We start from the raw sequence: 26,298 nt of genomic DNA, 5'->3' as shown, positions 1-26,298 counted from the left end.
GACCGGTAGCTTGTAGTCATCATGGCAAGCTTGTTTAGGAAAGGAACAATTTCCAAGGTAACCTTAAACGTTTCGATTTTGGCATTTAATATTTTTGTTTTGATGGTCCTTATTCCTCATTCTACCTGTGTATGCTCAGTGAATCCTTCACTGTTTATCAATATCCTTGTCAACTTTTTTGACAAAATATTGTGAAAAATAGGGCTACCGTTAGTTTGGTGGCGAGACTAATCAAGTATATCAGGTCTCGAGTTCTAGCGCGAAACTCATCCATTTGGCTAAATAGACTTTCGGCATTATAGCTGATTTCAGTTCGTGATGAAAACAATAAATCAAATTCCTAACCGTCAACTGTAAATCATAATTCTAATTCCTCACACTGGTGTATAACCCTCATTTAGTCTTAGTTATTAAGTGGAGACTCAATGTCATTTTAGCGTCGCCCAAAGATTGTCCATAAACTAGTCTCACCAGTTCGGCTTCTTGTTTTAGTTATTCTATGCTGTTAGTTTAGCCATGCATTACCCCTCACATCATAGAAATCCGCCCGTGTCTTAGAAACCCGACTTTTAAATGGGCCTCGTACGATTCGTGCCTGCTCTTTGTTTACGATTTCGGATTCACAATATTTCTGCTGGCTTTGCATCCTCCCCGATAACCCTTCAAAATTCTCATCTAGTTACCATAACAGAAAATCTAGGAAATGATTCAATATTCCAGATTCAGATCAGATTTGTGTAGTAAGGACAGAAGGCCTACAACCTATGTTATTCCTTTTCTAGTATGCTTCTGTGAGTGTCCAGTCTTCCCTTGAAAGAGTCAATTGAAGGTGCGGACACCACTGCTTCAGGCAGCAGGTTCCAAATATTGATGACTCGGTGTGAAAGCCTGTATGCCACCGGCATTTTGTTTGTTCTTGGCTTTTCTACTCGCCTGCTATGTCCTCTGAGATGTCCCGATCTTGTGGGAAAAAAAGAGAGATTAAGGTCCAAAACCATTTCTCAGTATCCTGCAAATCAAAATTAGATCTCCCCTTAATCTGCGAGAGGACAGAGTAAAGAGGTCCAGCTTTTCAAGCCTCTCTTTGTATGGTAAATCCCCGAGTTCTGAAATTGCACGGGTAGCTACCCTCTGTACTTTTTTTTAGGATATCCGAGTCATCTTTTAAACAGGGGCTTGCAGCTTAAACGCACTTCTCAAGCTTAGTTCTCACTAAAGATGCGTATATTGTGGTGATCATGGTAGTATCTAACTTAGTGAATGTCCGTTTTAAATCCCAGAGGGTTCGAAACCTACTAGCTGCGACCTTTCGGCAGTGGGCCGTCGTCTTAAGATCATGACTCACTGTCACCCCTAGATCCTTATGAGACCGGACCACGGGTAATGGCACTTCCCCTATGTTGTACCTATAAACCATTGAATTCTCAAAGTGCATGTAGACACACTTTGCCGCCTTGATAGGCATCAGCCACTCTTTAGACCAGTTAATAATATTATTTAAGTCTGCCTGAAGAGCACATGCGTCTGTGTCTCCAGTTATTACTCGCCAGATCTTTACATCGTCAGTGTATAATAACATTGGAGATTGTACTATACTTGGAAGATCATTAACATACATTATAAAAAGTAAAGGATCTAGGACAGAACCTTGAGGTACCCCACTAAGTACTGGTCTCCAGATGGGGCACTTGGAATTGGTGGGAGAAAAGTCATTTGACCAACGTCATCACCGTGTGTGAAGACTAAATCTAAAAGAGAAGAGTTTCTTAAGTCACATCTTGTGGGGTTTCTAATGTGTTGGAATAAAGCTAATCAAATCGAGGCTTCTAACAGTTTGCAATCGAACGACGTTATCGATGACCCTACTTCTAAGTTAACCCAGTTTATATACGGTACATTAAAGTCGCCTACTACAAAGCTTTTACCCGTGTTACACCAGGACTTAAGTTTACTTAGGAGAAAATCATCTGCTACACATTCTGTACTGCGATATACTACAACTAATTCAATATCTTGCCGTCTACATTTCAGCTTACATCACACCAGTTCACATATCCCTGAAACATGTGCCACTGTCTCAGCTACTCCTATAGTTAGGGCACTTTTCGTGTACAGAATAACCCTGCCTCCCCTACGGTTTAATCTATCAGCCCTACTGGTTAAAAAACCAGTCAACTGAATTTTATTATCTAATACTCATTTTTCTCTATACTGAAGTCCATTTATCACCACTCAGGACAGCCACACCGGAACTATTTGGGACGGTGACCGTTTTATCCGGGTCTTCAATTTCCACAAGAGGTGTATGATTACCGATGTCAATATCAAGCGGCACTTCACTCGTTAATATTAACTGAGATTTCACTTTCCTGTCAATCACAGTCGGGTGTTTAGCGGGTCCGGTAGCAGCACGTACTACACTGACACATTCTTCACCATCAGTACTCGTGTTATCAGCGCAACCGCCATAGTTTTTCTTACAGGCCAAAGCCAATAGGCTCAAAGCCTCCTGAATTAGTAACTTCTTATTTGTAAAGCAAAACGTAAAAGCCAATGCGAGTTAGGCTTCGAGCATCTTTTGTATGCCGTAGGACTTAGACGTGTACACATCTTATGGTACCACTTTGTACATTAATCGTACTGCATTCCTTCCTCAACGGGGAACAAGCAGTTTGGTAGTCCATATTTATAAGTCTTACTAATCATTGCAATTTGATTAAAAAGGTTTAAAACACAATGTGAACACGACTGTCAGTCAATGAGTAAAAAAAGGTACCACAGGACAAAGTTTAACAAAAATTTCAAACCTTAACCAAAGTACTTTTAGTTAAAGTAGACCAAGAATGCTTTTTGGTGCAACAAGTACACAGAGCAAGGATAATCACGACAAGTGCAAAAATCACTGCCCTTTTTAAAACGAGCGCGGTATCCGCTGGGACTTCTTAGTATGTTATCTTGGAATGAAGTATATGGTGTGAATAAGTACGATAATCGGTCTACTAAGTACCAATAGTTCGATAATTCTGCTCAAGTCCAATGATACCATACATCATATTATGTAACCAGAGTGTTATCAGGACCGGAATAATATGCAAAATAAACTATTGATACAAGCAGTTACATTCCGTCGTACCAATGTACGTTATTGAGATGATTCTAAGGGACAGGAAACCTCGATTGTAGTTCACGGCACTATTTTTTGACGAGTGTTAATCCAATAATTCGTAGTTTATACTGTATAGGTTGTCTAGCGAAATTTTATTTGGATTGTCAATCAAAAGTCAGTAGACATATGTAGAATTGCTATTCCAATAGGTTTTCTTAAAAAAATTGTTTGGTAATGTTTCCAAATAATATGAGAATCTTTTTCATTTACTCTACGAAAAATACTGTACTCATAGTTTCACAAAATTTTCTAATCACGTGCTGATATAATTAAGTATTAAGCGGTATAAAGAATAATCATTTGGTATTATTCCATGTCACACTACATCAATTCGCAAAATCGATTGGTAGATTTCTCTAAAGCACAGATGAGCAGCCTATCACTACATATTAATTTAAAACTTAAATCAGAGAAAGCAAACTTCCATCTTCCATGTCCCATTTATCTTGGAATTTAAATCGAAAGTATTTCAAAGTCCCTAAACCCAAACTATCCGATCCAACCTTGCCACCGTTGCCACCGTCGAAAATCAAAAGTTCAGTAAGTCATTTTCGTAAAATTGTGGGAAACTGAAACGTAACATAAGACCCTGAAAATTTTTTATTACATGTATGGATATCTCAAGTCTAGTTATTCATTGCACGAACCACTTCGTTAATCCACATTCTGTTATTTGGTTGTTGAATGTGCATATAGTTAACAGCTTTCTCCTCTGTCAGCTCGTCTAATTTCGGCATCATGTATAGATGAACAAATTGTGACGTGAATTTTCAAATCGTTTTAATGACATCTCAAAGAGCTAAATTTTTAAACCATTCTAGCTTTCCACTGTCACTGGTAGACTCAGTTGACAAGTACATACCACATACCTTTTCAGATTATATGATTTCAAGCAGATGAATTACATCACCTGACAACATTAGTGATTTTGTCCCGACCGTTGCTGCTACCTTAAGGTAGTGATCGGGCTCGCTTACCGTGATGAACCTATCGGGCTACACTGGCTTGGACATTCGTTCCTCAAGGTCCTACCATGTCAGGTAGGTCGGTTGAAGAGTGGTAAGACTAAATGCAACAAACCCAAGGTCTGAGGGCGAAACCGTACTGTTAATTGTACAGAGGTGTGACGGCAGTAAGGTGTTTCCCTCAGACAACCAGCATGAAAGCGATGCTGCTTATCTAAAACAGAAGGGCAGAATTAGAAATGGTCAACCTTAACAATGCACACCTCGCCTTATCCGTTTCCGGTGGTAAGGTCTCGACCAATACGGGGCTAACACAAAAATTACCCACAAAAGGTCGTGTGAAACTGGCCTCAAGTCGTTGTCGCTTGGGCACTGCGGTTACACTGTCAGGTCAATAAGACGAGCTCTAATCCAATTTCCTATTCAGGTACCCCTAGAAGAGCCATTCCACAGTGTGAGCAACTGGGAAGTGATAACTGCCCTCATACCTCTAACAGCACTCAAGACTGCACTAGTGATTTCGTACTTGTTTGAGTACCATCCTCTTAAGTGATTTTTTGTGTGATACATCGTTAGTTTTTACGGAATTGTTTTAATCTTAAAACTGTATTGAGTACTTCAAGCTAATACATTCAGTCTTGCTAGAAAGCCCGGTACAAAAATTCACTAGGTTACCGAATCGGGTGATATTCACTCCATTTATTCCAAACAAACTGAAGCTGGTTGCAAAACTCAATATGCACTCTATTTTTGCTCAGTCTATAACATTCCAAAGGTGATATTCAGCAATTAAATTTAAGTAAAACTTATGCACCCACCAATGATAGCAACGACGACATTAAAGATCAATTCTACGAGCGGCTGCAGTCAATCATAGAGAAATGCTCAAGAAAGGACCTCACCATTCTGATGGGAGATCTAAATGCCAAGGTCGGAATAGACAACACTGGATATGAAGATATTATGGGACGACATGGACTGGGAGAGAGGAACGAAAATGGAGAAAGATTAGCAAATTTGTGTGCATTCAACAAGTTAGTCATAGGAGGCACAATATTTCCACACAAACGTATACACAAGGCTACATGGATCTCACCGGACCACACTACAGAGAACCAGATAGACCATATTTGCATCAAAAAAAAATTCCGAAGGACAATGGAAGATGTGAGAACCAGGAGAGGAGCTGACGTAGCTTCAGATCACCACCTAGTTGTAACCAATTTAAAACTGAAGCTAAAAAAGAACTGGACAAGTGGACAAACAGCAATACAAAGGTTCAATACAGCCTTCCTTCGAGATACTGACAAACTCAATGAATTCAAGATAGCTCTCAACAACAGATTCCAAGCCTTTCAAGATCTACTGAAGGAAGAAGAAACTACCATGGAGGACAACTGGAAAGGCATCAAAGAAACATTGACTTCAACGTGTCAAGAGGTTCTGGGCCTAAAGAAACACCATCATAAGGAATGGATCTCTATAGAAACACTGGACAAGATCAAAGAAAGGAAGAACAAGAAGACAGCAATTAACAACAGCCGAACACGAGCAGAGAAAGTCCAAGCACAAGCTGAATACATAGAAGCAAACAAACAAGTGAAGAAGAGCATTAGAGCCGACAGGAAGAAATACGTGGAAGAATTAGCAACGACGGCAGAAAAAGCTGCTAGAGAAGGAAATATGAAACAGCTCTACGATACAACGAAGAAACTATCAGGGAAATACAGTAAACCAGAGAGGCCGGTCAAAGACAAAGAAGGCAAGCCAATCACTGAAATTCAACAACAGCGAAACAGATGGGTAGAATACTTCGAGGAACTCCTGAATAGGCCGGCTCCAATGAATCCACCGAACATCGAAGCAGCACACACAGATCTTCCTATAGATGTCAACCCACCAACGACGGAAGAAATTAGAATGGCCGTCAGACAAATCAAGAACGGGAAAGCAGCAGGACCCGACAACATACCAGCTGAAGCACTGAAATCAGACGTCGAAGTAACCACAAGCATGCTTTACCCTCTATTCAAAAAGATTTGGGAGGAGGAACAAGTGCCAATGGACTGGAAAGAAGGACACCTCATCAAGATTCCAAAGAAAGGAGATCTGAGCAAATGTGAAAACTACAGAGGCATTACACTACTGTCAATACCAGGGAAAGTCTTCAACAGGGTGTTGCTGAACCGGATGAAGGATGCAGTAGATGCCCAACTTCGAGATCAACAAGCTGGATTCCGAAAGGATCGGTCGTGCACAGACCAAATTGCAACACTACGGATCATCGTCGAACAATCAGTTGAGTGGGACTCGTCACTATACATCAACTTCATTGATTATGAAAAGGCATTCGACAGTGTAGATAGGAGGACATTATGGAAACTTCTTCGACACTACGGAGTTCCTGAGAAGATTGTCAATATTATCCGGAACTCATACGACGGACTACAGTGCAAAGTAGTGCATGGAGGACAGCTGACAGATGCATTCCAAGTAAGGACCGGAGTCAGACAAGGCTGTCTACTCTCTCCCTTCCTCTTTCTTCTGGTGGTCGACTGGATTATGAAGACCTCGACATCTGAAGGAAAACACGGAATACAATGGACAGCTCAGAACCAATTAGACGATCTGGACTTCGCAGATGACCTAGCCCTCCTATCACGTACACGTGAACAGATTCAGATAAAGACAGCCAATGTAGCAGCAGTCTCTGCATCAGTAGGCCTCAGTATACACAAAGGGAAAACCAAGGTCCTCAAATTCAAAGCGGAGAACAGCAATCCAATCACCCTTGATGGCGAAACTCTGGAAGATGTAGAATCCTTCACATATCTGGGAAGCATCGTCGATAGACATGGAGGTTCAGATGCAGACGTAAAGGCGAGGATTGGCAAAGCAAGGGCCGCATTCCTACAATTGAAGAACATATGGAACTCAAAACAACTTTCAACCAATATCAAAGTGAGAATCTTCAATACGAACGTCAAGGCAATTCTACTGTATGGAGCTGAAACTTGGAGAACTACAACAACCACAATCAAGAAAGTACAAGTATTTATAAATAGCTGTCTACGCAAGATACTCAACATCCATTGGCCGGATACCATCAGCAATAGCCTTCTGTGGGAGAGAACAAACCAACTTCCAGCTGAAGAGGAAATTAGGAAAAGACGATGGAAATGGATAGGACATACATTACGCAAATCGTCAAACTGCATCACGAGGCAAGCTCTAACTTGGAATCCTGAAGGGAAGCGGAAAAGAGGAAGGCCAAAGAACACATTACGTCGGATAATAGAAGCAGATATGAAAAGGATGAATTACAACTGGAAGGAGCTGGAGAGGATTGCCCAGGACAGGGTTGGATGGAGAATGCTGGTGAGCGACCTATGCTCCTTCACGAGGAGTAACAGGTGTAAGTAAGTAAGTAAAACTTATGGATACATATACGTGTCCAAACATTCTGAACATTTTCTTGTTCACAACTGAATTTGTAAATAATTGAAGCTTACGTACAAGTCCAAAAAAGTATTTGAGTATTCATTTGTTCCTTCCTAAAGTGTACTTAGATACCTTTCGGACTTGTCATTATTTTTCTATTTTTAGATGAGATCACTCATTTCATAAATTGCATAGTCTATTAAACCTCGCTAGCGTTGTAATTTTTCTAAAAGTTTCAGTCGTTTACATTTCTGTCGCTCTATTTCACTGTCTTTATAATTGTTATATTCTTAAGGACCCTAAATTACAGCAGGATTTGGAACGTTATTATAAGATACGAGCTGCTGCCTGTCGAATTTTGTCGATCGCTCAGAATCCACTACAACGTCTTGATGCAGCTAAAACACTACTTGTCAGTCATGCACAGCTACTTAGTTGTATGCGATTAATCCAACGTGAAAAGGTTGAAGATGCCAAGCACGCGAACGGAACGCTTTCCGACACACGACTTAGAGAAGCTTCAATCCTTAATGGGACTGTTTTACGAAAATCGTGTTTCGCAAAGCCAGGCTACGCTCAATTGTGCTTATCAGGTATTCGTACCTAAGTTGATGCTTTCATTTTGTTTAAAGAAAAGTGACTAAAATCAACCTTGAGTTTAGCTTCTGTGTTTCATTCTGCGTCCATGAATATTCATTAATCTGGTATTATTTCATGGGATACTTACTATCTTCTCGGAACCTGCTTTAGATTAGACTCACTCTTCACAACATTTAAATATACGATATTACACTAATTATAGCCTACCTACTTAATACGGAAACGTTTTCGCTTCACTATTAAGACATAAACTATCCCCTCGTTATTACTGTTTACATGTCACAGCGATATATCCTAAACTACTGAGTGACAGTTTTGCTTTGTTTATGTATATTGAAGAATATCTTAGCGATGAGATCTAAAATGTTATTCTAAACGTTGCAGCGAATATGCACCTTTTGTCTTAATATTCTCAAATAATGAATAATATCGATATATATGTTTCAAGATATATGACTAACTTGTAATCCTCTTTCTCAAGTATCGTTGATTTGCATATTGACAGACATACTGAAAGCTAGAGTGTACTGGGTGATTGTGTGTAGTTTCTAATATCTTTCGTGTTCACGAGCTTTCCCTCAACAGTTGAACTGAATATTTTCACATCTTATTACTAGGGAGGACTTTGAGTCTTTTTAACTTCAGGCAACTAATAATATGTGACCCCCTGGCGACGTCACGCTCCGTAAATTGTCCTCCTGATTTATCTGGCCGCAGTTGAGATTCCCCTAATTATGCTCATTAAACTGTGACTCAGGTTCATATTTTAGGGTGTTTAATTGACTATTCGAATATGATTTAAATGAATGATGTCATGTAATAAAATTACTGTCTGAACTTCAATTTCTTTACTTTTTTAACTTTCAACATCTTTGTCTACATATTTGTTAGTGAATTAAGTTCGTTTTATTTAATTTCTCTATCTGTGGATTAATTTTCGAACTCAACTTACTTATACGTTACCAGCCGTGTTAATTTTGATGTTTTGTTCGCCCAAGATAGCAGTTTTTAAACTAGTAGGTAAGGTCTTTGTGATAAACTTAGGAAGTTTACTGCTGTGTAAGGACTGCAAATGAGTTTTAAATCAACATATGTCATTGTCAGATGCAAGCAGATCACCAAACCAGCAAATGACCTATCTGTTAACATTTCGGTTATTTAAATATGAGTCAGCCTGCAATGATCAACGTAGAGCCTGACATAAATGTCGGTTCAAACAGTTTATCATACCAAATCACCACAAGATGAAATTAGCAAAGTAGATTAGGATTAATACAGTATGACAATATTAGTGATAGTAAGAAGAGTTTAAAATTGAAAATATAGCTCTAGAAAAATTGATAAAAATGGTATTTATGTGGGTAAACTGAAGCTAATTTTTAACATAGATATTGGTACAAGGAGGCACCAAATACATATGCACCACATAAATCTCATTCGATATGTGTGAGGGCTGTGATACTGCCCGGGTGCCCAGACCGAAGCAGGTGGTTTTCTTGGAGGGTCACACCCGGAGCCTTCGACCTGAAGGTCTGATCCACAAGGCAGTGGAGCATCCTAAGGAGATGCAGTCCCATGGTAGCCGGTGACCAACGATCGGTTCATACGCCATTTGTTCCTTCAGGATACTGGAGCCCATGTGCACCATTGGTTTGGAATCCGGTTAAAGCGCCGGACATTGGCTTTTCGTCCTCTCAATTTCGTAAACAACACCCGCCACGAGAAGGCAATGAGTAGGACTTCCCTAGCAGAGGCTATATACGCGTGGCCATGTGAGAGCATTTCGAGAGGGAGAGCGGACTCTCCCCACTCTCGGCCGTACCAGGGCATTCGGGGGCAAACTGAAGCTAATGGTCTACTATGGATATGAGAGTGGATGAGTTTACTCCTCTATCACCGATTTCGACCCATAATACCCAAAGTCTTCATTCACTATTCGCCGTTACCACGCCGACAATATCCAGATAGTCTGCATCTATCGATATGGATAAGTCAAACATTCATTGATTTCACTAACCGATTCTACATCTTGATTTAGCCACCCCTAACTTTCTTACAACCTAATCAGTTAACGTCGCGCGACAGTAGTTGGAGATAAGTAATACATGTCCCATCTACTGCAGTCAATGGATATGCACAACCTTATCAATTGATTTACCATATATTCTTAGTATCCTGTCTCTGTTTCAGACAAAATGGTGATAATAATACAGTATTTCTAATAATTGCTTTATTTTCATAACAGTTTAGTCGTGGATGTTATTTTGAAATGGTACTTTTGTGTTCTATACACATATCTTTTTTACTTATTTGTTTATGTTACACTAATTGGTTGTGTCTTATTATTCAGAATTATTCTGTATGAACTTTGCGTTTATAGATATTCGTATACCATTGATCTGGCGTAATATAGCCCCAGGGACTAACATGCATTTGACTATGCAACAGTTATTTCCAACGTCTAGCATTGTTAGTGGTTTACTACCAGCTGTTGTTAATGCTTCTGGAGATAATGCGGACTATTCAGATAGTGGTGAACAATGTGATGGTTATAGTTTGTTTTGTACAATCCAAGTTGGTCATATAATTCGAGATACTCGGCTAATCTTCGATATCAAGCCTGGTACCGCAGATATTGAATTTAATGATAAATGGACGTTGTAAGTTACCTAAATAATTTGCTTATTGATTCGTTATTGTTATAGTTAGATTATTGACTTGATTGTTTATTTCATACTCAAGTTTTACTGCCTATGGAAATACGTGTCTCAAGTTTATTGATTAATATTCATATTCTCCCATCTGAATTTATTTCTGTAGCTTTCTAATAATTTAGAAAGAGCGACTCAGGTTCGTGAAGGATCACATTTGCTTCTGTAGTACATTTTCCGTGCATATTTACCCTGAATATACGTCGATGTGTGAGTTGGTGTTTACTTGAATTTGTACGAATCAGGGATTTTTGACTCATTACTTATATCCTTACCATGGATTGTTAGTGTTTTGTTTTCGTGTGATGATTTCCTCTAAAAATCTCGTATGAATGTGTATTATGTATATCCTGTCGCTTTAGTCTTATTCACAACTTACAATTAGAATATAAGTATGCAAAATCAGTTGTCAAACAATGAACACAAGATATGTACCCAATCAAGTTAGAAAACCCTGGTTCCCAACCAGTAATACGTATGAATTTCTACAGCGAAATCACGTTTAAGTCTGTATTGACAACCAGCTATCATGCGAAGCTAACACTTAAATCCGTTTAACTGTTTTGGAGATCCGACTTCTGATCCCAATGGCTATTTATTAGGATCATTTAATGTCGCACTTTATTACACCTTACCTATTATGACATGCTGACATCATAGTTTAGTGAACACCGGTGATAGTTTTGTACTCAAACTCACTGCTATTTTGATCGAATTACATTACTTCTTTTACTCTGTACCTTTAATCGTTTCACAACTCGTAAGTTACTGAATTCTTTGAAAGCTTAAAATAATTGTCTATTTACATTGTCATTGGTTAAAATTATCATTGTGTAAATAAATGACTTATTAGAATAAATACATAATTCTGTTTCATGGCATAAAACTGACTGATCGGTTTTTCCTTTTCGATTAATTCCTTAAGTGATGATGTGACATCGGAATTCGAATGTGTAATTGAAATCTATGCTTTTCCAAAGGGAGGTTCTAAAAGCAATTCTTTATTTTCTAAACGTCGAATTTTACCTATCTATGAGGGAGTAAGAAGATCATCAGACCAAGTGAGTTCATTTATGCTTATGTCTTTCTTCCAATTATTCCTTTTAAAAAAGCCTTTGTAATTTTATTACAGCTATTTGTTTGAACTCCACATTATCTTAAATTAGTGCTTTTACCTGATTAAAAATTCATCTTTCGAACTATTTGTTTACATGTCTTAACTTTTAATTGACACTAGATCGCATATATATTTTTCGGTACACTTAGTTTGTCCATAGTTTCTTTTTGTATTTTCATATTTCATCTTATTCTTCACTTCCGTCTTTTGGACTTTCTGTACCTGTCAAACACTCTGTAAAATATTTCCGTTAAATTATATATATTTTTGGATTACCATATGAAAATTTGAGTGCGAATTCACTTGATGGTTGCTGACTAATTTTACAATCTGTTATCGAATAAAAAAATATCATCGTTAAGGACAAACTTTCGCTTTGGGCCACTTCAATGTGTATCTATAAATTTACTTGCTCATGTGGGGCATGTTACATAGGCCGCACAAAGCGATCATTATCCAAACGCATCTCGGAACATTATCCGGCTTGGCTCTTGAAAGGGGAGCGAAAAACAATCACGAGTTCTATACAGGAGCACTTAATCAACTGTGGACATATCGCTCCAAAAGACTCTTCGTTTAAAATAGTTTACAGAGTCAAAGAAACTGGATCGAAGGGGGTTCGAATCAATATTTTATGCACCGCAGAGGCATTGGCAATCCACAAACTAAAGCCTGAACTTTGCGTGCAGAAACGATTTGTCCAACCTCTCATCCTACCCTGGCCCTAATTCCCTTAATGGGTATGTTTCTAGGTGGGTTTTTTTTAAATGCACTTTTATTATTACTATTTTGCACTTTAAACTCTAATCATTTATTATTATTATTACCTTTTACAAGTTTTCTTGATTATTATTCAGTCTATTATTATGACCTTTGTTGTTTTGTCGTTTTTCTTCATATCTGTCAATTGGACTATTATCTGACCCTTAAATTTTGTTCTTCCTTACCCCTTGATTAGTACGCTAACCTCATTTGTTATTTATTGTCGAATCCATTTTTGCGATACAATCCATTCTATCCTTCTATAGACATACATTTTCCATATAACTATATATACGAATGTACAGCTTAAGTAAATGATTTCGTCGAAAAGAAAATTTTCTTCGCTGAATTCTCTTTTTCTTATCATCGTTATGTTTAATTTGATCTAAAAACATTATATTACAGAAGTTTAGTAATTATGATTAAGGTTAACAAGTTAATATTTAGGAGATTAACTGAGGTACGTTTTATGTTATGTCATATTAATGAGATAGTTTCAGAATGGGTTTTGTGGAGAGTTTTTTTAGAAATTTCACAGGTTGAAATCATGAGTCGATTGAAACTAGACCACCACTGAAAACCTGGAAGCACTGGACGGCCGTTTCGTCCTAGTATGGGATTCTTCAGCAGTGCGCATCCACGATCCCGCACCACGCGGGGCTCGAACCCAGGACCTACTGGCTTCGCGCGCGAGCACTTAACCACTGGACCACTGAGCCGGCATCCAACGGTGTTAATGTCTAACTTCAACCAATCCACGAAGTTGCGCCACCGTACACCATTGTCTTCAGTGAGTTGTTATCTCACAACAGACCGGTTGAACTCCACTGGTAACGGCTTCTCACTAGAACTCCAGGAGTTTTTCCTGAAGTCAGTCACTAGTGAGCAGTTGATTATTATCAGAATGGGTTTCAACTTATTTTTATTCCGTTTACATTCTAATATTACTGGCATCAATCTTCCTAAATACACTATGTCCCTTTTTGTCTCATGTCTAATAGGTTGTTTTCATTGCACTGGTTATGTCATTGATCAAATATGATTTCATAAACAAAATTATAACTCAGAAATTTTAAATTATATATATCAGAAGCGGTTTGTGGAGATTTTTAAAAAATTTTCACAGATTGAAATCATGACTCCTCAGCAGTGCGCATCCAGGATCCTGCACCCCGCTGAGGACTCCCCATACTAGGACGAAACGGCCGTCCAGTGCTTCCAGGTTTTCCATGGTGGTCTAGCTTCAACTGACTTATATATATATATATATATATATATATATATATATATATATATATATATATATAATATTTTGTGATAACCATGTACTCATTTCCTTACCTAACAAATTATTTCGATCATCTGACCGTATATTCTATTTTAAGTAGTAAAATGATTATCTTTGATTTATTTTTCTCTAGCATGTGAATTCCGACTCATCCATCAATCAAAATTCGTGAGTTTCGTTTTGTTTAAACTATTTTAAGCAAGAATACAAAATAACTAATTAAATCTTATTAAGCGTTATAAGCATAATTATGCTAATATACATGATATCGTTTATGTAATTAAGTGAAATGATCGGTAGTTTATTTATCGTCAAACTGGATTGTTAGAAAGTTTTCGGGTCATGATTGGTAGGATTCGGTGGACATTAATATATAGATAGTATGACATTGGTTACTGTTCATTAATCGATTAGAATTTTGTTTGTGATCCAGTTAGTTTAACTTTCCTCTAATTCGTGGATAAAAGTAGCAAGGAAATTTTCTGTGAAATCTATTCAAATATTGTATGTTTTATCGATTTCTCGTACAGTAAGAAAGGTTTCATAAAGTAATTTGTATTTATATCATTTGAAAATACTTTGGCTTGATGATAAATAATTTTAACTGTTTGTGCAAAGATCGATTTAGGGATATTTGCATCCAAATGCTAAACTAATGTAGTGTCTTATTCGCAAAGCCCTTGAAATAAAATGGCTTTTGTGATAACTCCAACAGAATCATAGGAATGTTTGTTGTCTTATAAATGAAAATAATAAAGTTGAATAGGCTAGATTTTTTATTCTATTCTAAACGTGTTAATTTCTCATTCATATTGGTACATTTTAGATCTCAATATTTTGATTTAATTGGACGTTGTGTTGCCACTTTAAAAGATGTACAAAATAAAGTTTCTTCACATACACTAGAAATGGGTAATCAACTTGTTTATTCACGTGAATGTAAAAATTCATCATCACCTGTTTCTATTTCTACAACAATACATAGGAATTCTGTATTTACTGACCAATCGAATGAAACATCAGAAATATGTGATTTACCATTATTTGGTAATATTTGTTATCGACTTATTGCACAACCTCATTCAACTAAATTACCATTAAAGTCTGGATATCTGTGGATTCGTGTAAGTATCAATATTTGTACAGTTAAACCATTCAGTATTCAATGTATCTTTTTTTTTTCTCTCCTACTTTTACTGTATCAATAATAATTTACGCAATTATTTTAATTTGTTTAATTAAAATTAGATATTTCCATAAATGAAGAAATCAACTCAAGATTTTCTAATTATACTCTAGAATTGTCTGATATTCTCATGTGGCATTCTGTGATTTTAATTGGGAAACTGTTTCAAAAACCACGAAACCATTAAATAATTGTTTTTTTTTTTGGGAAACCACTCATCCGCCTATGAAATCGAAATCAGGTATCATGACCAACAAAATACCTTCAAAATCGTTTAGTTATGACATGTATGACTATTCATGTAACATTTTATTTACATAAGTACAAAATATTTTATTCTGACAAGATCTATTTAAACTGATATTAAACATGGTACATATTAGCTGATTTACTGTAATGATTAGTATATCGTTAAAGTATCTTCTCTGTCATTCTCAAGTTGGTTTGTGTCAATGTGTTTTATAAAAATGTCACAATGTTATGTTATGATAATGTGGCTCACTCTAGATAACAGGATTGTTTTCAAACGAATAGGTATTCAGTATATAACGAAGTGTCTCTACGTGATATTATATGCCACCGCGTTTCACATATTCTTGGTTACTAAGTGAGAATACACTGTTATTAACGAGTTTTGCATTAAAATTTGCTGGCTGTTATGTTTTCATTGTTACATTGTCGAAAACAGAAGAATGGAGGTGGTGAATCTTCATCGACTAAGATGGTTGGGCCACGTGTTACGTATGCCTGAGCACCGATTACCACGATGTGCATTGCTAATTGGTGTTGGGGATGGTTGGAAGAAAGTTAGGGGCGTCCAAACTAAAACGTGGCATCAGTGCTTGAAGACACTAACTTCTAGTCTGAGCCATGTCGGTGGATGCAAACTACTTGGTTGAGGTCCCCGTGATTTGCCCAGAATCGATCACAGTGGCGTCGGTGTATACAATCTCAGTCTTCCCTTAAACTAAGAGATGAAAATCACTTCATATCTTTCTTTCTACGACATAATTCTTTGTTCCTGTACTATATCCTTATATGCAATATTTCCTTTATATATTACCACCATTGACTTAACTACTCCTATGAATCCGGTGTTCATCTTGCTGTGCTAATACGGTATGGCAACTTGGACCGATGCATATATGTGCCCGGTTCTACGTTGTAGCTGACTGACTGGAGCCTAGTTAACTAAGAATGGAAATATTTCAGTATTGGATAATCATAATCTGTGTCTTACACGTATGCATAATTTATTTATTTATTTTAACACATGAATATTGGTACAAGGGGGCACCAAATATATATGCGCCACACAAAACAATGTGAATGTGAGGAGAAGAAAGAAGGTAAGGTGCGTATAAGGAAAAAAAGAAAAACAATGACGACCACAGGATAGTGCAAGGTAGTGTAGTAATAATAATAATATTAAAAGTACAACTAGAAAGAATTCTTTCACTTAAGCAAGATACAACCACTTTTTATGAAGAAAGTAGAAGGTTATATTAGGATCTCCACTGGCTTCTATTCTGAGCCATATCTGATAACGTCTCTAGCCACTGTGTTGTACCATCTCTGGGACCCCAACCAAAGAGTCGTGAAGGACCAACAGAAGACAGCCCTTTGTAGCTTTCTTTCATACCACGATACCATCTCATTCACTGACCACCTTTCCGCTTTTTCCAACCAGTCCCAGCGTCGGCAAATAATGCACGGCGTGGAATTCTGTGGGACAGCATTCGCAGAACATGTGCAAGCCACCGAAGTCGATGTTTCAAGATGGTGACACCAATCGAATTATCGTCTCTGCGCCCGAACACACGATGCTGAACCTCTGCATTACTAACATGGTGTTGCAAATGGATGTCAGCAATCCTTCGTAGACAACGATGATCAAACACAGAGAGTCGCCTAACATCCTCAACTCGGAGAGGCCAGGTTTCACAAGTGTAGAGCGAAACTGCTCTCACTGACGCGTTGTAGATCCGACCTTTTACAGCCAGACTGACATCACGAAGGCGCCAAAGGTGGCCCAGATTGGCATAAGCCTCTCTGGCTTTTTCACTATACGTGAATTGATCTCATCACTGACGCCACCACCAGCACTTATGCAGCTACCTGGATACACGAACTTCTCGACTACTTCTATCTGCTCACCATCCAGGGTGAGTACAGGATTAGAATCCTGCCAGTTTTGTAGAAGTAGTTTGCACTTCGAAGGTGCAAAGCACATACCATATCTACGGACACTGATTGCCAACTGATTAAGTGCGGATTGGATGACTTGGGTATTATCGCACAATAATAGAATATCATCCGCATACTCAAGGTCGAGAAGTCTTTCTCCAGGCAACGAATACACACCGCCATTACTTACATTCATCAGAGCTGTTTCCAGAATGTCATCGATGGCAAAGTCGAGGAGGAATAGTGAGATTGGGTAACCCTGTCTAACCCCACTGCTTGAATGGAACAATGGAGAGAGGTGGTTGTATGCCCTCACTCTACCCGAGGTGTTTGTATATAAGGCCTTTAAGATGTCAATAAACTTTTCAGGCACACCCTTCTTCAATAGACAGTCCCAGAGAACAGTTATGTCCAACGAATCGAAGGCGGCCCTAATATCAAGAAACACTACGATTGTTTGCCTTTGATAAGTACGATAGTGTTCTAACAATTGGCGGAGGGTGAAGATATGATCAATACATCCTCGACCGGAACGAAACCCAGCCTGCTCCTCGCGAGTCAACCTTTCTCGGGTTTTGAACAGCCTACGAAGTATGACGGAAGCCAATAGCTTGGACGCAATCGGAAGTAGACTTATCCCCCGGTGCATCATTTTCATGTAAATAACTTGTACAGTAACAGTCTAATAAATTAAATCAAACGTCAATACACAGATTATTGCTTTTCGGTTAACATTTTAAGATTTTACTGGAGATTTTCTCTACCATTCAAAATCCAATCCTTACAGTTTATGTTTCTGAATCGCGTTAGACCATTTAAATATACTAACCAGAAGACTTTAAATAATACATTATGCATATTGTTCAAATATAACTTACTCTTGTGGTTTAAATCATCCCCACTAGAAAATTACGCACTACAAAGAATATGCGTCCAGCTTTAAAAGCTGAACAGTCTGAAGCTCATCCCCGAAATGGATTAAGACTAATTATTGAAATATTGCATCCTATTGTAATAGATGACATGACTCTTCTATTCTAAATAAAAAGGTCATGTGTAAGTTATTCCATTATTCAATTATTTTTTGTAGGCAAACGTATTAGCCAAAATACTGTTGGTTTTTATTTCAATCGATAGTTTATCTTGTTTCCCTTTATCTCAATTTATGCGCCCATACCTATGTTGACTAGCCATTCAACTTCAGAATATTAATGATTCCCAGTTTAATTGTTTGGTTAGAATCGCCGAAGTAAATAATTTGATAGTTTACGTACATTTAAATTTCAACAGTATTTTAAACAGCGTATTATCAGCTCATTCACATGTATAAAAACAAAATGCATCTTAAGCTTTGTTTTGTATGAATTTTTTCTGCCCACAAGTACATTTACTGACATCATGTTGGTTTATTAAAATGACTCACTGAATAAGCCCATTTACCAATTGGTCATGAATTAGAACAAAAACTTTTAAAATAAAACGTTTAACGGTAATAGAAGAGTTCATGTAGTGAAATGCTTATCACACGAACAAATCTACCAGTCGATGTAGTCACTTGACTTATTAACGTTAATAAAAAACAATTATATTTACAGTATGAGTTAATTACTGATCTAATCATCAATACATTTTGTTCACTTTGTTAATTGCATGTGTGTTACTTTACTAATTAAATAAATTGGTTTCATACCTGATAAGTGTTTTGGAACTTATGTTTAACACTATATAACTTCAGGAGTGATTTACATTGAATTAGGATCTTTAAATACAATGCCAAAACTGTGAAAAGATCTTACAAATTATTCGGACAGATAAAGTTTGATTAACACTAAGAAGTTCATATATCATTTTAAAGTTACATGACATTACTAATAAGAAGACTGTTTTACTATGCGTTTCATTAATATAAACTAGGTTTCAAACATCTTAACAGGATACTTTATAATATTTATCTTGTTGATTTTGTTACTGAATACTTCACCTTTTTGCCATTGAAAGAATTTAAAATATCTATTCATTTGAGGCTCTCGTAATTGTTATAAACTTAGTAACTGTATTGTTCAGACAATTATCTCACTTTTCTCATCTTCGTTGTGATGCATTTTTACCCTCAACAAGTAATAACTATTAAAAAATTTTCTTTTACTAAATTCAATTATCAGAAATTAACTCCTTCGCCTATTCAGACGCCTATGATGCTTTATCGTTGTGAACTTCGAGATCGTTACCTTTGGGCCACGTTCATTAATACAAGTCATTATGAAGGTAGTTCACATGGATTTTCTTCATCCGATCGTGTAAGTTGTAACTTGTTAAAGTTTCTTGACAAGTAGCACCGTTCTCTTTTGAAAGTTTACTTAATTTATTATCTTTTCATCATTTCAAAATCGTTGGACTAATCCCGAATTTCAGTAAGTACTAGTTCCCTCTATAATGTATGTGTAAACATGCAAAAACGTGATAAAGTTTCGAAAAATATATCTCAAATCATGTTAACCTTGACAAATTTTATTAATAAATCATTAACGTACTTTCATCCATTAGTTTACGAGTTGATAACCTTCAATACCTACCATATGTTTAGGTAGCTGTTAAGTCACTTTGAATCTCTTTCTGTTAAATAAACCTTTACACTGTTATTTATTTACTTTAAAGTTTTCAAATTTCTTAATTCGGCTCTAAATCTCAAACAGGTTTCATTGTATCTACTTCACCTACTTTTCATTAGCTCTTAATATCTCACTGTATATGCCTCTCATCATATTTTTAACTTATCCTACATATAACAATATATTGTTAGGCATAAAGTATAAAGGTATGGATCTTACTGACAGGTGACAATTGATTGCTCTTACAAGTGGTTCCACAGCGTTCCATTATTATGTTGCAACATTCCATTTTTTTTTTCACAAGACTATTATTTATAGAAAGCGCAACGGCTTATTTTCCATAACACTACTTCATTCTATCTCTGAAGTGACGGATATGTTTATGTATTTTGTGGCTCTCAAAAATATAAATAAACAGCTACTGCGATCATGGCGTCTCTGTTTTCATCAAATTCGGTCCCATTTCGGCGAAAACCTTCAACACATTTTAGTACCGATTTTACTACGTATATCAGCCTTCCATTCGCTGTGTGGTCGCCTAAGTATAATTTTCTCAACAAACATAAACATATGTTCATTAATCGTGCTGTAACTTGTCATTGACCAGTATTGTGGTTTTTCTTTTGTCTGTTATGTACCTTAAAGGTGGTTGTTCTCCGTGACTTAACAAATAGGTTTTCAACCTTCAACAGTCATGTGTCAATCTTGATATCTTGGTCTGCTTTCCAGTGAACCTGAAGTTACCTAATTTAGTTTCATAAAGGGTTATTGATACGTTTCGCTTAAGAGTTTCAAAATAATGAAAGAGTGCTTCCAACAAGTTATATGCGATGGCTGTTCAACTACATTTAACGTGTGTCCCAAACTATCTTCCTGAAATCCTTTGATCAGAAGATACAGTGATCTCAATTAACTGAATAAATTTATTCTGTTTTTTACAAGAAGAAACACATTTTTACGAATGATTTAAGCTAATACCGTGAATTATTCGGACACTTTCGTTCAATCAGTATTACCGTTAAGGTTCGCCGTTAACTTCGAAAGCATAGTCGAAGTAATTATTACTTTCCTCTGTCTTACAACATATACTTAACGTCTAGTAATACAGTTTCCAACTAATATAGCTTTTAGAGTGTAGACGTCATTCGTGTATGATAAAATGTATCAACATTTTCGAATATTTTATCCACTATTCATAAATTATTTGTGAGCTGCTACAGTTTAGTTATCGGTTTAATCTTAACTAAAAGACGTTTAACCTATATTCAGATACTTATACTTTATTCGTCAGTATGCTTGTATTTTATTTAAACACAAACATCGTTATACGAAGGTATTAAATACATATGCGCCACACAAATCGTTCGATATGTATGAGGTCTGGAATACTTTCCGGGCGCCCAAACCGGAGCAGTTGGTGAGTAGGACTTCCATGGCAATGGCCGTATACTCGTGGTTATGTGAGAGCATTTTGAGAGGGAGGATGAACTCTCCCGACCCTCTGACGTACCAGGGCATTTGGGTGTTTGTCTATTCATTCTATATGTTTTTTTTATTAAGTTTTGTTACAAAGAACTTACCACTTTTTTTGGACAAGCAGAATAATCAAGTGTCAAAATGCGATAACCATGAAACTGGTTCTTGTTTTAATCCAACTGGTGCGAATTCTGAAGATTTTATCCAAAATCATAAAAGATTCATTGCTCCTAAAGAACATTCTCATGAAAATAATTTTTTGAAAAATCCAACAACTTTCTTTCGAACGATTGATTTATCAAGAAACAATTCGTCTGCACAAAATGAATTTGACCATACTTCAATTAATAGTTCATTGGGTTCTGGAATCAATCGTAATTTATTGTCATCATATAATTGTTATGCTGATCTAATTATACCTATTCATACAGTAAGTATCTCTTGTTGAAATAATAATCAAAGTGTCGAAAAATTAAAATTTTAATAATAAGTTATCTCTTGCATTCAATTTATATCAAGCTATTTGACTGGTGTGTATTTTAGAAAGTTGCATATTTCGATATAGAACTCGGTTTGATTTAAAGCATCCGGTGAGAGTAAATTTACACGTCATTACTGAATTCATATAATAAGGCAAATAATTCTTTATTTGTAAATACATTTACAATCTAGTCATCGCTTTTGAATTTGTGAATGCAAATCGTTGGATGTTAACACAGTATTCTGACGGTTGGAGCCTTGCTGCGTATACTTAAGGTTCCTTGTTTCAATCCTCGGTGAGGTCGTGAATATGGATAAGATTAAGCTGGTTCGTAATGTGACACTTAAAATTAAACAGTTTCCACAACACCGAAATATTTTAAATAAGAATATCTTATCACCGATCTCTATGTTTAATGTTAGGAAGAAGTTCTAGCAGGCCGTTTGTTCTGCTTTTATTTATATCAAAAGTGGCCTTTCAAAGTGGACCGGTGGGTTATTTTGCTTACCAGTTAAATTTGTTTATTGATCAGTTGTTTTTTATAGGCACTCTCCGACCACCAGGCTTCTCGGTCCTTACACAAGCTTTGCATAGTTTCATTACGTAACAGTTTTCGTTTGTTGTCAAACTCGCGGTCGCCCGGAGTAGATCAACGAGCTTCAATGGGTTGTAAAAAGCCTAAAGAAACCTAGTGCTAATAAGCGGGACGTGTCGCGAAGCCGCAAGCAACTTCACTCGCCATTTTCATGGCGTCATGCGATCGCAGCCGATTCTCATCTATACTTTTCGGTGGCATGGTAGCTCTCCTTGAACCTAGCTTGGTTTGATATTTAGTTGCAACAGAAGCTGCAACCAATTTGGTGACATCGATCCATTTAGAACGATGAATTTGTTGGCTACTGAAACGTAAGGTTAGGTTAGCGCAAACAAGGGCATGATCAGAGTCTAAGAGGAGCGGCAGTCTTGCACACAAACCACTCCAGTGATAGTTAATCGCAATGTGACCAGTCTGAGTCCAGGTTTGAGATGCAGAGCCACAGGATCCCCGGATAAACGCACGTGAAACAAGCTTTCCGAAGCGACAGATGGACAGCGAACTTGTGGTACTTCACTAGTCTTGAATACGGTTCTCTGATAGACAACAGACATCGATATTAAGACTTTCTGAAGATATAGCCAACCCTATCTGTTATCCGATCTGCATTAGTATGCTAACGTTTAAATGGTTTATGTGGTTTCAGAAAGACTGTTTCAGTATCCGTAAAAAAGGTTTTTCATATTTCGTTTGTTTGAATGATGTCCATGATACCAAATTATGTTTTTTTATTTTGTGATCAGGAAACGGACTTTCTTGATTCACAGCTCGTCCTAAGACAAACTGAGCTAAGTGTATCTCAAAGAACCAATGAATCGTCAAACATCTCTGGGAATGACTTCAATAAATCAAATGAATGTAGTATTCCTTCACCTAAGGATGATGGACCGAATTCCGATGTCAAGTGCCATCATCCAGATGTAAATGATGTCTCTTTAGATAAGAAACGAGCATTTTCAGCAATAGATGTATCATGTTTATCTAACAGCTCAAGTTCTAATGATCATTCGTACGCCACACAATCTTTCTTTTCTACAAATAAACCTGGATTATTGAATTGTCAGTCTGTTGATAACATTTTGGATCTTTCGAAAACTGAACATGTACATTTCCGTGACGAAACAAATATCCTAGAATCACAGTTAAACAACCTACGGAGTCAGTCAGAAGCAGCATCCATTACAAAGTCTGATGGTTTATCTCCAAATGTGGAAAAGTTTATGTCTGCTTCTAAAAGCTCATTGTCTCCAATAAGAAAAGATTTTAACAAACCCTTACCTAACCCCGTGGACTCTAGGAAGAGATATAATAGAGTTTCTCGTTCTGTAGAACCTGTGCACAGGATTTTTCCTAAAGTAACAACTGCTCACAAAATAGATACAAGCAGCTTATTTGATTTAACTAAATTTGGAGAACTGCAATATTTAACACCGCATTCGTCTAAAGTTTCTTCATTTATTTCAGTTAACGATTCTAACAAAGATAACAAAATTGAATGTCATCAACCATGTGTGTTTTCATCTCAGCTACTTACATTTCGTATTGCTACTTGTCATTTGGACAGAAATGTCTCCTCAACTAGACACCATTTATCAGAACTACGACAAAACGGTTCCTCTGTTGAAGTATTCGAATTCACAGCGACACAAATGATGGAGAATGATCTAGATCAGTTAAATGAATCAAGCACAATATTTAAAAGTGATGAAGAAGAAACCATTGCTTGGTTTTCCATTATGAAAAAGCATGTACAGGAACAAGGTATATTTGTTAAATAATATTCAAAAAGTTCAGTCAATGACTTGTGTTTTGAATACTAAAATGTGCTATTCTATTTTTATCCTCACTCTCTGTAACTATCTTCAAACAATAATTGCTTATTTTAAGGAAAAGATACTGGATATGATGTATGATGAAAATAGATAATCTCTGCGTTTCAGAACCTTATATTACAACCAACGAACACCGTGGTAGGGCTGTGAGTGATAAAGTTCTTTTTCCTTCTCGAAATGGTTTCCCTACAACCTCAGATTTATACCCTTTCAAGTAATTCCTTTTCACTACTTCCATTTGGCCGGGATACTTCATAATAGTGAAGGTGAACATCCGGTGCATAAATCGGTCTCATGGATGCGGAAAGTTTACCTGCAGAAATTGCGAAACCCTTATTCCAAACCAATGTTGTTAATTAGCCCACTTATTCAGAGGGAAGAAATGAAGTATAAATGAACGTTAATCACTAGCTAGCAAAGAGACTACATGTGGCCCCTATTGTTTTATGTAATAAACCTTTCGGTTTGTACATATGTAGTGATTAATTTGTATTTTTCCATTTCAAAATCTCCTTTGTGTTAATGTTTGAAATTTTCGGATCGTCAAAGCAGTTTTATCGGAGTTACACTAAGTTACAGTAGGATCATCACTAACTTCTATTCTGAACCATTTCCGATTACATTTGAAGCCAATGTGTTGCACTATCTCTAGGACCTCAACCAGGGATTCGTGAAGGTTCAACAGAAGCCAGTCTTATATAACATTCTTTCATACCACGACACCATGTCATACACTGACCAACTCTTCACTTTTCTCAACCGGTCCCAGCATCGACAAATAATGCACGACATGAAATTCGTAGTACATGTCTAAGCCACCAGTGTTTCGAGATGGTGACACCAATTAAAGTATCGTCACTGTGTCCGAACACACGTATATATATATATATATATGACCCTACAGTAAATTTCTTTCTTTTTCCTATTTCTCTTAAATATTATAGAACTTTGGGGCTCTGAAGCTTTCTCCGAGACTATTAATATCCCTAAAAGTAAATCAAATTCTATTCGAAATACAAGTGCCCGTCGATCAGTAGCAATTCCATCTGATATTTCTTTTCTAACATAACATACCATTACTTTTGTAATTAATTATTCTACTTTCATTTATATAATTGTGAGAAAACATAAATTTACAAGTTATCTTTTTGAAAAAAAAGAATTCATTGTTCAATGTTTTATAATGTTTCTTTTGTCTACTAGATTCTTTTATTCATCTGTTTATTTATTTGTTTTTAATGGTAAATAGTTATTTATTATAGTCCTTATGTTGTGTAAATAAGTAGAATCTATGATTTAGTAAACTATTTATTGTATTCTATGTTAATATTTTTGTTTTGTTATACCTTATACTCACAATTATCCATGTTTTCTATTTGTTTCCATTTTTTGTATACAAAGATCTGGTTTTAGACGTTTGATTGCTATTGCTTCGGCAAGTTTCAAAAGGTTTGAAGGTGATCAACAAACAATCAAATTCAAACCTTTTGAAATTCGCCGAAGCAATAGCAATCAAATGTTTCCATTTTGTTTTGTAAATTAACCTTTGGTTCTGCTTTCCTATTTTATTTTTTTAAAGAAAAAATACTAAGTAATTATAGATTAAAAACTAGCCAGATAATTGACTATTCCTAATTGTTTCGATTTCTATATCATTTAGTTGAAGTGTAATTTATGAATGGTTATGTATGTTCGTGATTATGAAATACATTAAAAGTGAAAGTAGCTACATTAATGTGATCTTTATTAAGTCATGCAGTTTCTAGTTTATGGTCATTTACTTCTCTTTTTACATAGAAGGTATATGCGACTAAAGAATAGTGATTACATGAGGTGGTGTTAAATTTATAATCTAACCCTTCTTAACCATATATATATATAT

At 36.5% G+C, this 26,298-nt stretch overlaps 1 protein-coding gene across 1 annotated transcript; it reads left to right on the top strand.

Moving 5' to 3' along the window:
• On the top strand, window positions 1–26,273 carry RTKN2 (rhotekin). The gene is made up of 10 exons (XM_051213115.1): window positions 1–57; window positions 7,868–8,165; window positions 10,553–10,832; window positions 11,809–11,944; window positions 14,184–14,218; window positions 14,877–15,174; window positions 19,586–19,720; window positions 21,633–21,938; window positions 23,328–24,345; window positions 25,361–26,273. The coding sequence occupies exons 1-10, from the start codon at window positions 22–24 to the stop codon at window positions 25,483–25,485; spliced, it is 2,667 nt and encodes an 888-aa protein (XP_051069059.1). The 5' UTR covers window positions 1–21; the 3' UTR covers window positions 25,486–26,273.
• The last annotated feature ends 25 nt before the right edge of the window (window positions 26,274–26,298 follow it).

The sequence above is a fragment of the Schistosoma haematobium genome, chromosome 3 (assembly GCF_000699445.3).
Source record: "Schistosoma haematobium chromosome 3, whole genome shotgun sequence".
NCBI classification, from domain to species: Eukaryota; Metazoa; Platyhelminthes; class Trematoda; order Strigeidida; family Schistosomatidae; genus Schistosoma; species Schistosoma haematobium.
The sequence above is the reverse complement of the archived record's forward strand: the minus strand, read 5'-3'. Positions and strand labels throughout refer to the sequence as shown.